This window comes from Geosmithia morbida (assembly GCF_012550715.1).
Source record: "Geosmithia morbida isolate 1262 chromosome Unknown scaffold_1, whole genome shotgun sequence".
NCBI lineage: Eukaryota > Fungi > Ascomycota > Sordariomycetes > Hypocreales > Bionectriaceae > Geosmithia > Geosmithia morbida.
The window spans coordinates 2,070,798-2,088,348 of record NW_023336188.1 but is presented as its reverse complement, the minus strand read 5'-3'; the positions used below and the strand labels follow the sequence as shown (position 1 = coordinate 2,088,348).

Here is a 17,551-nt window from a genome sequence, read left to right as displayed (position 1 = left end):
AAGAAAGACAGAAGAGCAGGTAAAGTAATTACTTGCTCTCTTCGGGAGTCTCAATGGTAGAGCCCTTGTTCTCAATGGTAGTGTCATCCTGCTTGGCGGGCTTGAGCCACTCCTCCTCCTTCCAGGGACCGTCGTCCGAGTTCTCGCAGCCGTCGCTGCACTCGCAGGTTCCGCCAAAAGCCTTGGGGAGGTTGGCCGGATCAATCTGCTCGAGGAGGGCAGACTTGTATCCTGAGCCGAGGATGTTGATCTTGGAGACGGTGACGGGGTCGAGCCAGCCCTTGACGACGCTCCAGACGGTGGAGAAGCCCCAGGGGGCGTTGATGATGTACAGCTTTCCCAGGCGCTCGGGGTAGTAGTTCTGCGAGACGACTGACGCCTGGTTGACGTACGAGTAGACTTGGGGGATCTTGGTCAGGGTCACGCCCTTGAGGTCCATGATGGTGCAGCACGTCTCGAGGAGCTTGCCGGCTTTGCGCGAGCAGGCGGGGAGACGGGGGTCGGCCACGCGCTCGTACTCGACGGCCAGGTTGGTCAGCATGCGGTCGGCAGACGTGATCTTGTACATGGCCGTCAGGTCAATGCCGCCAAGAGTCTCGATGTAGATGGGGCGACCGTCCTGAGGGAGGAGAGAGAACAAGGATGTCAGAGTTGAGAGCGACGTCGAAGAAGAAGGAGAAGCGGGGAAAGCCGAGTATGTTTACTCGTCGTCCAAGGGAAGGACAGAACTCACCTTGTCCGTCTTGTGGTAGAATTGCTTGTAGTACTTGGAGATCTCGGCCCTCTCAGGGTAGTCCCAAGTAGGAACCGTCTCGTCAAGCTTGGTCTTGGTGCGCCATTCCTCGCATTCGACGAACCTATATAGCCTGTGGTCAGCTAGGAGACTCGGGCGACGAATATATACAAGGCCGGTCGTCTGCCTACATCTTTTTCGACAGCTCGACGTCAAACTTCCTAGCTCGGAGGAATCGAAGCTGTATAGGAGGACAGTCGTCAGTTTTCCCATCTCCATCATCATCGCCATCTTCCTCTCCTGCCGCGGGGATATCGTCATACCAGAGTCAACGTGTCCAGGCGCTTGGTCAGACCCTCAGACTCGAGCATCATGCGCAGCTGGCTGACCTGGGCAATCTGCTCGGGCGTGAGGTGTCCCGCGTGGCCATCTTGCTTGACGTCGGACGTGTAAGGGAAGTCGTAGTTGTCGTACTTGGGATCGAGCTCCATTGTGGTAGATTTTGGTGGGGGAGGCAACCGAGACAAGGAGGGGTTGAAGGGGGGGAGGAGGGGTGGCAAAAGTTGAGACGGAGAGGAGAGAAGAGAAGAGGTGTGGCAGACGGAAATGAATTTTGGAAGAGAGAGAAGAGAGGAAGGAAAGGAAAGAAGAAGAACGAGAGGTTACTTCTTGGAGAAGGAGAGAAAGAAAAAGGGGAGAGGCGGTGGATGGGGACCCAAGCAAGTTGTTGATCAACTCCAATGATTCTACTCCGTAAAATAGAGGATGGAGAATGCCGCCGTACCTGTAGTTGGAGGCAATTGCTTCTTTCGGGGGGTCGTTATAGCGGGTGTAGGCCTGTGAGGATTACCTGAAGCCCCCTGATTGATCCCCAGCTGGGCACCTGGGTGCAGTAATAATGCAGTGGCCTAAAGCCTTGGGAGACAGACCAACAGACCTACACTCAGTGCCCCGCGGCAGGTACATCCGAGCGCTGATATTATCCCAAACGGGAATAGCGCCTTTCTCTCCCTCGTTCCTCGACTTACGCATCGAAGCACGTTTCTCAATCACGTGGTGATAGCGATACATATGTGCTTAGTAAGTCTACAACCACTACTCCCAATATCCCATACTCGGTACAAGAAAAGCACCAAAGCAGTAGCGGCAGCAGATTGTCCATGTCATAACAACCCATGTGCCTCCAAGTTCACCGGGAACAGCCAAACAACCATCAGCTTCTGACCAGATAAATATACTTGTTTTTTTCTTTCGCGCTTGGTCTCTCCAACAACAATCAATGACATCCTCTGACGCCGGACGACGAGACGGATGAAACCCCCCGCCACTCGCATCACGGTCCATGCGGCCAGACACTACATGACGGGGCCTCCACGTCCCCGACGGTCCCTCCATATCAGTGTACCGTGCTACATGCCACGAAAGCGCAACTTCTTCACCTCCAACACCTACATGTCACAGAATGGCGATGATGCGGAGCACCGGGGTGTCGACGCCTCGACAACGTACACCCCGACAAACGACCATCAGCAGAGCTCACCCCACCGGACCAAACGCAAGGCCACGCGGGCCACGTCAACCAAGGGTTCCCTCCGCCGGGTGGCCATGATAGCGCAGCAGCAGCCGAAGCAGGAGGCCGGCCAGCGAGCGTCGCAGGAGGTCCAGGACGGCGACGGCACCAATATGATGAGCGCCACCTGCGTGGCCGAGAGCTTCGACATGGCCGTGGTGCTCGACGCGCTGACGTCGCACGGATTCTCCATCAACCCGGACGGCATCGACTTCGACGCGGGCGAGGTGGTCCACGCGCGCGGCGTCAACGGCGGCGACATCTTCGTCTTCCCCTCCGGCACCGTCGTGACGTGGTCCCTGCCGGCCGACGTGGTGACGCGGCAGCTCCTGCGGGCCGCGCAGGGCGGGCCGCCGCACCCGCCGCACCTGCGCGAGCTGGAGGACCTCGAGTTCACGACCGATACGAGCCGCGAGTCGAGCACTGTCAGGGGGGACGTCGTCGTCCTAGGCACGCGCCGCGAGGTCAGCGACGGCGACCGGCTCGACACCACCCTGGCCAAGGTAGCCTTCTCGTCTGGCCTGGCCCGCAGCGCCAAGCTCGCCGTCCTCGAGACGGCCCTGACCGCCTACTTCGAGTCGACGCGCGAGATACCCGCCATCCTCTCCAGGGGCAGCGGCTTCCCTTTCGGCCGCCGCTTCATCCTCCAGAAGACCGGCGAGCTGCTCGACCTGCGCGCCCGCCTCAACCACTACTCCGAGCTGACCGACTCCCTACCCGACATCCTCTGGGACAGCAGGGCCGACCTCGGCCTCGAGGGCTACTACGAGCTCGTCGGCCGCGCCCTCGACGTCAGCGTCCGCATCCGCACCCTCAACCAGAAGATGGACTATGCCCAGGAGATTGCCACCGTCCTCCGCGAGATGTCCTCCGAGCAGCACGGCACCCGTCTCGAGGTCATCATCATCTTGCTCATCACCGTCGAGGTCGTCTTTGAGCTGAGGCGCATCTATCTCGAGTATACGGAGCCTGCTGACCCCCATCCCCCCGCTCCTGCTTCTGCTTCCGCTACCGCTTAGACTTGTACTCTGCATACACTTTAGACTTGGATATGCATGTATGCTTATTTAGACTTGATACCCTACTCTGTAAGAATACTATCTGTGATGAATTGATTATGCCTCCGGCGGCCCTACCGGGGGGTCCTCCTCGCTTCGCTCGATGTCCATGCACCATTCGCTCCGACCTAATAAAATTTTCTGTATATGTCTCTGAGGTCCTTCTCGCTTCTTGTCACATACTTGATGAAACACTACTTATCCCGACAGTCATTCAAATGTACACATATGCTTTTAAGGAATCTACACAAAACTGATATTGATGATACAACGCGACTAGAACGAAAAGAGATGAAAAAAACGCCCCGTATAAGCATCTAACATTAATCCACCCATCCCTACAAATTTTGCTCTTTTTTTAAGGGAAAAAAAAGGAATAATAGAAAAAAAGAGGCAAGAAAGCACGGGTTTGTTTCTACCCGGAAAAAAATGAGAGAGAGAAAAGAGATTTTTAGAGAAAGAAACGAGTCAGAAAGAATAATGGGAACAAAAAATATTGGGGGGAAAAAACGGAAGAAAAAAAAAACTACCCAGATGATGGCTTCCTAGGTTGTTGACCAGGCATGACGGGAACAGGAACAGGTGTGACCTTGAGGGGAATATGTCCCGTGCCTGGCGTTCCAGTCCTCGGCGTCGGCGTCTGAGGTTTTTGCTGCTGCTGTCCTGTACCACCGCCGGAGAAGGAACCTGTCCTCGTGGCGCCCATGCCGAGAGGCGTCGGGGACGGTGACCCACCGGTCTTGTCGCCAAAGATGGCAGACGACCTCTCGTGGGCGGCTGCGCGCGCCTTGGCCTGTTCCAGGATACGCTGCTGGTGCGCCTCCGGTATGACGGTGTGGTAGCCTAGGGACCCGGAGCCCGGCTGTACGGGGGTCCCTCCCACTGCTGCCGCCGCCGCCACGGCCGCTGCCGCCGAATATCGTCCTGCCGATGGCGTGAATCGCTGCTGCTGCTGCTGCTGCTGCTGCTGCATGTTGGGTGATGTACTGTAGATCTGACGAGGTGCCACCTGCGGCGATGCCTTTTTCTGCTGCGCCCCGTTGGCGTAGTGTGCTTGCTGCGCGGGAGGATATCCCTGCTGCTGGTACACGTACCGTGGGTTGATGGGGGCTGCTAATTGCGGTTGAGGCGTCTGCTGCTGCTGCTGCTGCTGCTGCTGCTGCTGCTGCTGCTGCATCTGGGCGTACTGAGGACGCTGCTGGTTGGCGTATTGCGGCATGTTCTGGTGGCCGAAGGGTGTCTGCGCCTTGGCCAGCTGCGTCGCGTACTGGCTCGCGTACCCGTTTGCCCGCGAGTATTGGTTCGGCTGGGGCGTGCGCTGCGGCGGTGCCGCCACAGGCGTGTACTGCCGGGGCTGCTGTTGCTGCTGATATCCCTGAGGGTAGTTGGGAGCCATGCCTTTGCGGTAGTACTGCTGCTGCTGCTGCTGCTGGGACCGCGAAGATGGTGGCCGCGTAGGCGTGCCGTACTGCGCGGCGTTGGGCGTGTACTGGTTCTGGTACGCCATGGTCGGTGGTCGCGCTGCGCTGGCCTGGGCCGCCTGCTGCATGGCCCGCATGCGTGCCTGGATGGCCGCATCGTCCTCCTCCATCACGCCGTGGTACTGGTCCGCCGATACCTGCATCTTGGTGCTGATGAGGAGCTCCCCGAGCTGGTCGCCGTTGAGCTTGGCCACCACGTACGGCGGCAGCGTCTTGATGATGAGCGTCAGCTGGTCCTTGAGCATGGCGTACGTTGCCTGCTCCTCCTCCGACGGCTCCGGACCCGACGTGTTAAGCATGTCGCCCGAGACGGGATCGCTGGTCGGCCGGTTCTGCGAGTTGGGCAGGTTGAGGTTTCGGATACGCTGGTACGACGCCAGCGTCTCAATCATGTCGCTGACCTCATCCAGGATCTCCTCGGCCTCCTTCTCGCCCTGGTCGCGCTTGACCCCTACGGCATCCTCGAGCGTCGGGTCCACGACACTGTCGTCCCAGTTTTCGATGGCCTCCTGCACCGCCTTCTCGTCGAAACCGTCGGGCGAGGCATCGTCGGCTTCCTCGTCGTAGTAGCCAAGTTCAATCATGTTCTGGAAGGCCTGCTGCCCAGCCCGCTGCCACCACACACGGCCGGCAACGCTAGAGGGCACCACGGCGGCGGAGTCGTCCTTGCAGGGGGCGAAACTCGAGAAGGCGCCGCGGAACAGAGCCTCCATCTCCGACATCTCCAGCTCGCGCGTGGACGGCTTCTTGCCGGCCAGACTACGCTGGCGCTCGTGCCGGCGCGCCTTCGGGCTTGACGCTGGCGTCGCGTGACTGTAATTGAGGTAGTGCCCCGCAGACAGCTTGGCGCTGAAGTACGAGTTGGCGCGGTACGGCGACTGAGCCGTCAGCTCGGGGTGGTAGAAGTCGAGTTTGTTGCCCTTGGCGTGCGACTTGGGCTGCCTGGGGGCGTACAGGGGGGGAGGGTTCCTCGGGGACGCAAACACCTCGCCGAGCGTGAGCACCTTTTCCTGGGGCGTCGACGGGACAATGCGCGTGATGGACACGCCGGCCGGCAGGTTGACCCGGGACCAATCAATGTCCTCCTGCGACGCAGGCAGACTGGAGAAGAGGCGGCGCTCCTGGGGCGCGTGGCCGGTGATGGACAGGACAGCCCTGCTCCTCTGGAACTCGTCTCCCTGCTCCTCGGTTGAGGGACGGTGCGCCGTCGGTGTCTTGGGGTAGGCCTCCTCGCGACGCAGGAGATCCACGGCCTTGGTTCTGAAATCGCGGATCTGCCTCTTGGTCGCCTTAGCGGCGGCATCGCTATCATCCCCCGTCTGTCGTGTCGACTCAGCAGCAGCGAGGGCGTCTTTGGCGGCAGCGACAACATCGGCCATCAGATCCGACAGCTGGGGGTATTCGTTGGCAGCCACCTTGTCGGCGATACTCTGCGACGCTGTCGGCGAGGGTTCTGTCGACTTCTGCCGCTTGGCATCAGGTTCATCGTTGTCGACAGCGACAGCTTGAGCCAGGGGACGCTTCAGAATCGGGGGCTCAACATCGAAGCTTCATATTTGGGAGGAAAACAAGACCGGTCAGCTCAATCTCGAGAGAGGAATAGGACGGAAGGAAGATAGGACGGAAGGAAGAAAGGACAGTCATTTACCTGGTCAGGGCATCGAAGCAAGTCTTTACCAACGCCCGCTGATGGCCACCAACCGCCGACTTGGAGTCATCATCATCTCCAACACCATCAATTCCGTCGCGCTTCCTCTTCCCATTCTGCTGAAGGTCGGCAGCAGCGACGGTGACACCATCAAAACTCTGTTGTGAGCCGTTGAACTGTCGCTCCATGACAGTCGGCTGCGCCATTCCCGCGTCGTCTTTTCTTCTTCCCACGGGCGGGGGAGGCGGGAGTTGGGAGGACGGTGTTCCTTTGTCTGGTGTATCTCTCTCTCTCTCTCTCTCTCTCTCTCTCTCTCTCTCTCCCTCTCTCTCTCTCTCTCTCTCTCTCGCTCTCGCTCTCTCACATACACACGCGCGCGCGTATTTTGATTATTTTTAGCGTCTTTCGCTTGTCGTCGAATTCTTTTTTTTTTGGTTCCCGTATGGGTGGCAGGGTCTTCGACTGAGGGGGAATGAAAGGTGAGTGGGCGGCCGCGCTTCGTCGCGATACGCGCCGTCAGTTTACGGATTTGGTGGTTGACAGGCAATTTGGTAATGGCAGGTAGGTGCAATGGCCTCTGCTCCTTCCCTTTGTTGGAGCCTTGGAATTTTTTAGCACGAGGGGGTGCGAGAATTTCTACAAGGTGAGGCAGGTGTTTACACAGGATACCTGTCACGTGTGTGTTCACTCGACTGAGGTCTACGCACTGGCAGCTTGTACCATCAGAAGACAGGATACCCAAAGTTGGCACCATCGCTGATAGGCCACCTAGCACTAGTATATTTCGGGTGAGCACTGTCAATACTTAGCACGTGATCTCTTGCTCTCTCTCTTCCTCTCAACTGTCCGAGTAATATACTCCTCATATATGGAGTGACTCTAATAGTATTCTGTCTCTCTTCCATCTCTCTCGATCTAGAATCAACACACATATTGCCTTATGGATTAATACATTGTTGTACTATTCATAAGGTGTATACATTGATATCTCAAAAAATACCTCATTCCTATACAGGAGACTGTAGTAGAAGCCAATCAGTGTAGCCTGACGACAACTACAACTATCACCACCCTCCCAATATAGAGCATGCCGTCTTTAGAAGCTGACTACACTTGTTTCATGTATGCCAGACTCGTACAATTACCGTATCACCGTCATCGCGAGTCTTTAACCCTTCATATCAACTGTGAAAGGTTGCAAGATGCATTCAGATTGCTAAGAAGGAACTTCTCATTACTACCAGACGTAGATATCATCGCAAAAACAGTTGTAGTCGCGCGCGCGCGCGTGTGTGCGTGTGTGTGCGTGTGTGTGCGTGTGTGTGCGTGTGTGTGTGTGTGTGTGCGTGTGTGTGTGTGTGTGTGTATGTAGCGGTTGGAATCAGAGGAAGGAGAAAAAGCAAGACAAATACCACATGTGACATCAGACCGGAGGCCGGCGGCCGAAACGAGTAAAGAAAAACAACCAGAGATTCGTCTCTTCCACCCCAGCACAGACAACTCAACCCCCTTCTCACAGATGAACCCATTGAACTTTCAGACAAGCGGATGCTACATCACCTAGCTATTGATACGAGCTAGACTCGTTGAGTGAGACTCATCAGCTTGGGACTCGCGGAGCGCTCATTGACCTTGTCAGAGATGCCCTCTACTTGGCCCTGGCGAGACCGACGGCGTTCTTGCCGAGGTCGTAGACCGAGTAGTAGCGGCGGAGGAAGGCATCGCCCAGGATGACCAGAGGACCAGCGGGGGCGGGGATGTCCATGCCCTGGAAGGTGGAGATGCAGCTGCCGGAGACCTCGAGGATGTAGTCGTCAGCGGGCAGGCTGTAGTTGGAACCAGCAAGGTTGAAGGTGATGTCGGGCAGCTCGCTCTTCTTGCTGCAGTCGATGCTGTACTGGCCGTTGTAGCCCTTCTTGGCACCGATCTCCTTGTTCAGGAGCTCAGCGAGGGAGCTGGGCAGGACGTTGAGGGAAGTTCCGGTGTCGAGGATGACACCGGTGTCCTCAAGCTCGGCAACGTCGTCGCCAAAGGCAATGGACTCGAGGTCGACCTCCCAGTAAGCCTTGCGGCGGAGGGGAATGTACTCGATCTCGCCGGTGTAGTGGTCCTTGTCGATACCGCCAAACACGGCCTCGCTCTCGCCCTCGGAGTCGGCGAGGTAGAAGGCGAAGACGGGCTCATCAATGAGCTTCTGGTTCACCATCTGGTTGAAGGGAGGAACGATCTTGTTGACCGAAATGGTGTCGTAGGCAAGACCCAGGATACCGTCAAAGCGGCCAAAGGCAAAGGCCAGGCCGGGCTCGTTGGTGGCCTCGGCAAAGTCCTGACCCTTGACCTTGATGTCACCGATGGAGAAGACATCGTTGGAGACGAAGCCGGTCAGGCTGCCAGAGCCGTAGTGGATCTCAAAGTCGGAGCCGTTGGCCTTGTAGGTCGACGACGAGTCGGAGTCGTAGGTCGAGTGCAGGTAGCAGGCGATGCTACCGCACGACTTGGAGGGAACCCAGAGGTTGGAGCTGCCAGTGTCAAGGACAACCTTGAAGGTCTGGGGAGGGGTGCCGATGGTGATTTCGGAGAAGTCTGGGTGGGGGGGAAAGGGGAAGTGGGTCAGTACGATCAGGTCACGGGGATAACACAAGACGGTCAACAGGATCAGAGGGGACGAGGCCGAAGGAGCGAGGTCGAAGGGGGTAGTTGACTTACACTGAGCGTTCATGAAGTTGGAGACGGGGACGGGGTGGATGCCATCCGACTTGGGAGGTGCAGTGTTGAAGATGACGTCGGCACGAGACTCGGGGCGGGAAGAGCCCATATACTTCTGACCGAGAGCCTGGACCTGGGACTCGATGGAGTGACCAGCCTGCGGGATCGGAGTATCAGCATTCAGTGTATCGGTAGGTCGACCATTTCACTATTTCCATCAAGAGAATACTGTACAAACCCCCAAGGGGAAACTGTGGCGATGCAGACGGGGGAATAAGACATACCAGCTGCTCAGACAGAGGGATCTTGTTGAGCTTCATCTTGTGGACGCCAGCCTGGGCGGCCCCCGCCAAGAGACTGGCAGCACCGAGTAGAGCGAGCTTCATGATGGGCAAACGTCTGCGAGTGTAAAAGCAAAGGAAGTATTGACAGATTGGGGAGAGCGGGTGGCTGGAAGAGCAAGGCGCGGCGATTGATGGAAAAAAGAGACGCTGCCGATGGAGGGAGAAGAAGGATGCGGAAGGAGGGAAGAGGCACGGGGCTTCTTGTGTGATGATGATGACGGAGAGCGAGAGCGGGAAGCTTTGGGGGGGGGGGGCCGCTTTCTAACACAGGAAGCTCTGACGCTTTCCAACACAGGTCGGCTGACGCCTGCTTAGGTGGCCGGGGCCGCCTGGCAACCAGCCTGCTGTAGCCTGTAGACTTTGGGGGGAGTGGGGGTGTCCCGGGGGGGGGCGGCTGGGGCGGTCGCCTAGGCACCCTGGGATGGCGACTTCGGACCAATGTGATGCCGGTGTCCGATATGACGCATCATTGGGTAGTATCTGTCACGTGACATATGACCAGAGCCGGATTCGGCGGTCACCAATCCTTTGGATCTGGGTCGAGACAACTTGAGCATAGTACAAGTACATATTGACAGAAAAAAAAAAGAAAGACAAAGAATACGTTCTCCTTGTTCTGTCTATCAAGGGATCGTTGCTGAGGAAAAGAACGCCGGATGTCTCTTGTCAAAATGATGTGAATCACAGGTCCCAGTATTATCTGCGTTCAATCCCTGGTATAATAATATTAATTACTACTACGAGTGCATGTAGTAGCATGATTCGTATGTACCAACTGTCCGAAGCTGCTACCCTGTAGAAGCTGTTTTGCGCGTCCGTGACACGTACACCGGACTCTAGACGGGCTACGGGCTACGCCTCACGTATAACGTCTGTTGAGTCCTTCTGTGCAGATGTCTGCTATTATTCTTGTTGTTCTTCTCGGAGTGAAGTGCCTCAGAAGGAGGTTATCTATAAAAGAGCGTGGGCAGCCGTTGGCAGCTGACAGATGAAAGTGACGGCTAAGGCATAGTTATGGGTACCACAGGCTGGTGCTTCCTGCTGGTGTGCTTCCTGCTGGCGACAACACACGATGACCCGTAGACGTGAATACAATGGTCTCTGCCTACTGGTACGTCCTGGGTTGACGAGTGTGTGCCTTGGTGCTTGATTGATCGGAAAGGGAAGAAATATATCTAGAGATGCGAGCGTGCGACGGCAGCCTCTGACTGATTAGTCATACAATATTGGATGCCAACAGGTTGAAAGGACTGGAGTTGAATCCTATTTGTGTCCCGTGTGAGGCGTCGGAATGAAGGGATGGTTTCACGGTAAGAGTAGGAAAGGGACACGGATTCGTTCAGCTGGGAGTCTGTGACCCATCTTGACTGTTTCTATGGGATGTGCTCAATACTACCTAGATTATTGGGGGTAGTGTGGTGGATGGTGAAGGGTTGCCCCAAGTTATCAATCAAGGACTAGAGTCAGACTTTTGGTCGTAGGAGACGGTAATCATATAGAAATGGTCATGTATGCTGATGAGTAATCATACACTGTTGTCAGTTAGAAGAGATCCATTGAATCACACAAATGCATCACGTTCACATGCACCAGACTTTTGTGTCCGTACTCGTATCTCTCGGCGGCATGACTGGAGAATGGCAACACGTGCTGAAGCAGTCATTACCAGACCAGCGATAACATTGCAGGTAAAGAAGAGCCATTTAGCATGAGGTAGGGAGAAACATGATGTAGAGAAATGTCAGCAAAAGGTAGAGAGAAGGGAAGGATAAAGGAAAAGAAAAAAATAAAAGGGAGAGAAGAATATTCCCTCAGAATGTTTCGACAAGATGCAAAGACTCCGTAATTTGAACTCTTATATATTATGTATTACGACTATCCGTAGAGCAGTACCCACCAATAATGAACCCTTTCCGCGTCAAGTCGAGGCTGAGCGCTCGCGGCGCCACCGTTCCTGGCATTAAAAAGTCAATGGCTATCATTTCAAGGAACGACGACCGTTGACGACTGCTAATTGAGTCAGTAACCGTGGTTGCATGTATCCGTATTATGTGTACATGCACCCGTACTCGCAGGCTGCAACGGTTGAGGAGATGTTACCACCAGAAAGCAAGTGCACGGTTGCCATTGAAGCCAGAAGTGCAGTGAACACAGCCCGCCGTCCTGCATAAGAGCCAACTCAGCCAAGCCAAGCCGAGCGAGCAGAGTGAATCAGCGTTGGACGAGAGAGTAGACAGGAACGAAACCGAGGCAGGGCTTATTAGCAGGTTGAAGGATGAGAAGAAGGAGGAAACGGAAGGCGAGGGCGGCGTATTGGATGGATCATGGAGGGGCGGTTGCATGAATTCTGTCTGTCCCGGAGAGGAAATCGTTTCAGCTACTCGGTAATGTGCGGACCCAGGAGTTGTACTCGTAGGAGCTGTGTACGGCACTCTCACTGGGACCGTAACTATTGTGAGCTCTACAGTCTACAGTCCTCCCCGTAAGACGCGTACGGAATATTATTATTCGGATGATGGCGGCGCACCTCTTAACTGCAGTAGTATTACGAGTACTGCGGGTATTACAGTGTACATATGAGCATTATCGTCTACACCAAGTCGTGGCGTTGAAACCATTCTATTTCCGTTCTATTTAATCCGTAGTATCGTTGCTCCGTATATATAATATATATGTATATATGTATATATAATATGTACAATGTGTGTACGTACGGAGTATTACAGGTAGCAGAGAGCGGATAATACATGTACTCGTATATCTGTAGATAAATGTATATCCACCTGTACATGTACATACCTGTACAGTAAATTGCAATACCACACTACCAGAGTCTTTGCATCTTCTTCCACATGTACTCCGTACTCGTACTTGATATATCATCACCTTCTCCCCCCCCCCCCCCCCCCCCTCTCTCTCTCTTTCTCTCTTCCTCGCTCGCTTTCTGTTCTGTACAAAAACCCTTATACTTTTCATCTGATCAATCATGGACCGACAAGTATGCTGTTCCTTTGTCCCAGGCATCGTCACCGCACCTGCATACTGCCGACTGCGAATCCCGTATAGTGACACGACTGCCTAAGCAAACGTACGTGATACAATGATGTGACGAGATGGGCGGACACGTCATGATATGTGCGTAACAGCAGCAGCAACGGATGGGCACCCCAGTCCATGACGACACTGACAAGAGAATATGGCTGCCCAAAGCACCGCCGCAAGTTCTTGGAGGATAGTAGCAGGGCAAAGAAAATGCGAGAAGTAATAGAAAGAAAAAAAAAAGAAGGAACGTGTTAGAAAGGGAACTGTGACTTTGAGGACTAATATTGGTAGAGCTTTCGAGAGAGAAACAGGTATTATCCGTCACCCATATAACCTAATCTGTACTCGTAGTCACAACCTGTAGCATTAGGAATACTTGGCGGTTATTGGCAAATATGGCCTCTCTCTCTATCTCTTGACCCTAACGTAATGCTCATCGATTCAGCATTGTTATTACTGGAGACCATTGCCTGGCGTGTATCGGATGCTGTCGGATACATAATACTGAGTGCGATGAATGATAATATCGCAGTGAAGTGGTAGAGTGCAGGATATGGAGGTGGCTTGAAGGTTCATACGACGTACATGTTGTACCGGTGCACAAAAAATTTCACATCGCAGAGCACAAGGCTGGATAATACATAATACAATATATGCAAAGTATTACAATACGCACTAATATTATCGATACGAGTACACGTGGATTGAGACAGTGGTATACAGGTATGTACGAGTATGTACGGAGTACGAAGTATTGATATTGGTAATAGTAGTTGTCCGTGATAGTCGTACTCCCCCCCTTTGATCAAGGCCCTTGGCCAAGGCCGTTGGTCATGGCGCTCGTAAAAGAATGAAGATTCAAGTTGAAAGCCAGAAGATGCAATCATGTCAGCAACATGTTCGGTGAGTCGATAAAAATATCCTTCTGGTCAGGATATCTGCTAGGACTATTATAATACGGTATTAAGTTAAGACTCAATATTACGAGTATATCTACGAGTACGAAATATTAATACGCATACAGAGACAGAGACAAAACAGGCTGGTTAATTAACGGACGTCTATTTATTGCTCGGTGCTCCGTAAGCTTCAAGACTAGGGGCTCCGGAAGAATCGGTTCAACTGCATGGCGAGGCGTCGACGTGTACAAGGCCGAGTCGAGGTTGTTTGCATTGCTGCGTATCGGCTGGCCGCTGACGCCAACGGCTCACGAGAGGTGATGGTACGAGGATTTCGTTGTCCGTCGGGATCGTACACGTGATAGTCGTATATCCGTATCAGCAGCTGCTACTCGTGCATGACGATGCCACGAGAGTTAGAGCTACGGAGTGATGCTCTCAGCTGTATACTCGTACGTACTGACGGTATCCCACCCAGTCCGTACCGTGGACGGATGGTGGTGGTTATCTATACATGTAGAGACAGTCAACCATCATACCATATGTACATATGATCCGTACAGATATTAGAGGGAGAGAGGATGGCGCAGCAGCACATATATTAGATCCTCACAGTAGATTAATATATGCACACATGATGCACAATGGCCTTGTGCCTGACTGTGCTGGAGTGGAGAGTTTAATTGCTGTGGAGCAGGGTGAAACGAGGTGGGCGCTTCTCAGGTATCGAGGCACAGAGCGAGACCGAGGGAATCTGGTGAGGGAGGCAGCCGGTTCTGTTAGTGGGAGAGTATCAAGACTGGACCAATCGGTTAGCGTGATACGGTACGTGACGTCTGTAACGGAACAATACCAAATGGATACTGACAATGGGGGAGGGGGAGGGGTGTGAAGAGTACGAGTAGGGAGAGGAGTAAGAGAGGACGAGAGGGGCAGAAAATCAGGGGTATACGCACGACTACACTTACGTACGCGGTTAGTGCGAGATGAGTTCTCAGTACCTGATATAAATATATGCACAAGCATATTTAGATCTCTATGAGTACTGTAATCTGTACAGCCTCCAGGGCTATAGTACTCGTAAGAGGGTACGGGCATGATCGAGTCTCATTCGTGGCAATTAATAATACCTAGAGTACTCGTGCAATACCATGTTCTCTGTAATCTGTACAGAGTATTGGGTGAGAAAAGAAAAAAAAAGACCGGGATCAAATACCCTCCCCTACCCCCTGTAAATATGGCGGCACGTCTCTGTTCCTGCAGGTCCAGAACACGGTGGGACGGTGGAGGCGGAGATAGCCAATAGGTGCGAAGAATTCCAGCCGACCCTCTCTCACATTGGATGGTGTGGCTGATAGTGGAGAATACGTCCCCCAGGGGGCTCTGAGAGGTCAGCAGGGGTATTATATCATGTACCGGTAGCTGTACAGCTACTCGCGGAGAGACTGAAGACTGACGGGTTGCCAGCTGGACTGACAAACAATACTCAGGGTCGGTGCACTCGTAGTCTCTGAGCTCTCCAAGATGCTGTACGGGTGAGCAGTGATGTCTACATGTCCAGAGATACAAGAAGAATCGTTAGAAGTCTATGGAAAGCCTAGAAATGTACCCGCACTCTACGAGTACATATATCAGTATATGTAATAATATTAACAATACTCCTCAGCGCGTCGGACAGGGGGTCAGGCACTCCATCCTCCGGAGTAATAATACTACGGTATTAAACGGAGGTCACCACTGCCACCACCGCCGCCACTCATCCACTACCACCCCTCCCCCCTTTTACTCCGTAGCCCCCCCCCCCTCCCCAAATGGACGAGGGTCTGGTGCAAATTTGCGTGCCAGCTTGGGGGTTATGCCCGCTGTGTGGGTTGTGCGCTTTGTCTACCTGCCCTCCCCTCCTCGCCACGGGCCACTCGTCGGGCACGTTTTAGCGCGTATTACCCACCCAGTGTGCGCTGTATTACAATTTGCAGGCCGTTGGCGACCATTACGGGTGGCGCAGGCGGTGCAGACAGACGGATGGTATTGTTCCACGCGGTAATATCCCCTAGTGCTACTGAGTACGAATCCCGTCCAGCTACTTCCACCCGCAATAGTACATGTACGCAGTAATAGTAATATATACTCGTACAGGTAGTAATAGCAGTCCTGGTGTAAAGGGCATGTACATATATCGATACAGCATTAGGTGTAGTAGCATGGAGTACGGAGCACACATCGTCGTACATGTATTACAGGGCTCTTTCTGGATCGCACCTACCTAATTACTCTGCCACCAACCATTCGCGCCTTCCTCTACACACCACTTCCCACTTCTCCTCTACATATATATATATATATATATCCCCCTTCCCCCCCCCCCCCCCCCCCCCCCAAATCCTCCTCTCCCCTGTCTCTCCCTCTCTTTTGCCCTCTCTCTCTCTTTCTCCTGTCTCCTCTCGCTTTGTCTCCCTCTCTTTGTCTCCCTCTCTTTCCCCCCCTCCTTCGAAACTTCCACACCCCCCCAGTCGCCTTCTCGCCTTTTTCCTCCTTTCAACAAAACAGTCAGCCACTCCCTTTCATCACCGCAACGTCGTTCGTTCCAGTCCCTCCTTCTTCATTTTGCCAAAGGCATCGACTTCTTGGTTAGAGTCTGACCTTCCTTGCTCCCCATCTTCCTTGAGCGTGGACAAATGTCTTCTCACCCCGACCATACTGAGAAGAGTCAACAACAATCTCCTTGTCCCATCATCGTCAGACCCGGGCACCAAGGCCGCCCTCCCTTCTCTGCTTGAATTCCGACATCCACTCCTGGCCTTTTCCCTTCCCTCCACCTCGGCATAGCGCAGCCTAGGGACTCGAAACGTCGCCTGACCACCCCCTTCTTCCCTCCACCTTCTGAAGAGTGAACGACCGACCGACCGACCGATCGTTACGTCCGTCCATCGACCGTGAGACGCGAGCATTGACAGGTCTTTGTCTAGACATCACGAAGAGAACGTCTGCGATCTCGTGGGACCTCGACTGCCCTGCAGAAATTCTCGACAGCTCACCCTCGCTGTCGTTCCACGGGGCCTGGTGATTCATATCGCTCGACGACGTCGACGCCGAAAGGCTTCTCACCCCCCCCAATCTTCCGAACTTGGGCTCATTTTCCCCTCGTAAATCGAATCATCAACCATGAAGTCTGTTTCCGTCCTACTCGCCTCCTTGGCCGCTGCCTCGCAGTTCCTCGGCGTCGCTGCCGCTCACAGCCCCAGCCGCGTTGGCCTCTCTCCTAACAAGGTTGCCCGTGGAACGGCTTCCCAGACGCCCTCGACCGCTCCTGTCGTCGGCGGTGTTGCCTCGCAAGGCTGCTACAGCTCCAAGGCAAACATGACGTCGGGCAAGGTCACGGCCGCTCAGGTCTCATCTGGTAGCTGCCGTGAATACTGTCTCGAAAAGGAATATTACCTCATCGCCCTCAACGGTCAAAACTGCTACTGCGGCTACGCCATGCCCGAGTCCGAATACCAGGTCAAGGACAGCAAATGTTCCTTCCCCTGCCCCGCCTACCCCGAAGAGGCTTGCGGAGGCATCGGAAGCCCTTCGTACTACACCATCTTCAACATTGGTGTTACCGTCGACCCTCCAGTCTATAAGGAGGAGGAGGAAAGCACGTCGACATCGTCGTCATCCTCGACATCCACCTCGACCAGCTCGTCCTCATCATCGTCAACCCAAGTTCCCTCTTCGACGGCCGTTGCCTCTGCCACTCAGACTGCGGAAGATAAAAAGGATGACGACAAGAGCAACGTGGCCGGCATCGCTGGCGGTGTCGTCGCAGGTGTCGTCCTGGCCGGAGCTGCCGTCGGAGCGCTGTGGTTCTTCATGCGCCGCCGTCGCAACAGCGAGCTCGAGGAGGAGCAGCGCCGCAACGCCGCCGTCAATGCCTTCATCAGCGGCTCCAAGCCCCCTGGGAGCAGCGGCAGCATTTCTATGACGGATTCGCGCCTAGACCCCGTCATGGCTCATCGCCGTCTCAGTGATGGCAGCATTGACGACAACATGGACTATTCTCGCAAGATCCTGAGGGTACGTTCCCCCCC

The 17,551-nt window shown here is 54.4% G+C and overlaps 5 protein-coding genes across 5 annotated transcripts in view; 2 read left to right on the top strand and 3 right to left on the bottom strand.

Annotated features, from left to right (window-relative positions):
* Positions 1–28: 28 nt before the first annotated feature.
* GMORB2_1386 (CRAL TRIO N) lies at positions 29–1,224 on the bottom strand (the record flags this gene model as incomplete). Its single annotated transcript, XM_035463368.1, has 4 exons — positions 29–619; positions 734–857; positions 925–974; positions 1,057–1,224. 4 exons carry the CDS (start codon positions 1,222–1,224, stop codon positions 29–31), a joined length of 933 nt encoding a protein of 310 aa, XP_035324792.1.
* A 922-nt stretch (positions 1,225–2,146) lies between these two features.
* Positions 2,147–3,322, top strand: GMORB2_1385 (putative ACR, YagE family; the record flags this gene model as incomplete). Its single annotated transcript, XM_035463367.1, has 1 exon — positions 2,147–3,322. One exon carries the CDS (start codon positions 2,147–2,149, stop codon positions 3,320–3,322), a length of 1,176 nt encoding a protein of 391 aa, XP_035324791.1.
* A 565-nt stretch (positions 3,323–3,887) lies between these two features.
* GMORB2_1384 (uncharacterized protein) lies at positions 3,888–6,678 on the bottom strand (the record flags this gene model as incomplete). The annotated part of the gene is made up of 2 exons (XM_035463366.1): positions 3,888–6,390; positions 6,491–6,678. 2 exons carry the CDS (start codon positions 6,676–6,678, stop codon positions 3,888–3,890), a joined length of 2,691 nt encoding a protein of 896 aa, XP_035324790.1.
* A 1,460-nt stretch (positions 6,679–8,138) lies between these two features.
* Positions 8,139–9,582, bottom strand: GMORB2_1383 (uncharacterized protein; the record flags this gene model as incomplete). The annotated part of the gene is made up of 3 exons (XM_035463365.1): positions 8,139–9,073; positions 9,197–9,353; positions 9,481–9,582. 3 exons carry the CDS (start codon positions 9,580–9,582, stop codon positions 8,139–8,141), a joined length of 1,194 nt encoding a protein of 397 aa, XP_035324789.1.
* A 7,061-nt stretch (positions 9,583–16,643) lies between these two features.
* Positions 16,644–17,551, top strand: part of GMORB2_1382 (uncharacterized protein) — a gene marked incomplete at both ends in the record, with an annotated part of 1,161 nt that continues 253 nt past the window's right edge. Inside the window, one exon of the mRNA XM_035463364.1 lies at positions 16,644–17,537. Coding sequence (XP_035324788.1) covers positions 16,644–17,537 — 894 coding nt within the window. The remainder of the gene's footprint in view (positions 17,538–17,551) is intronic.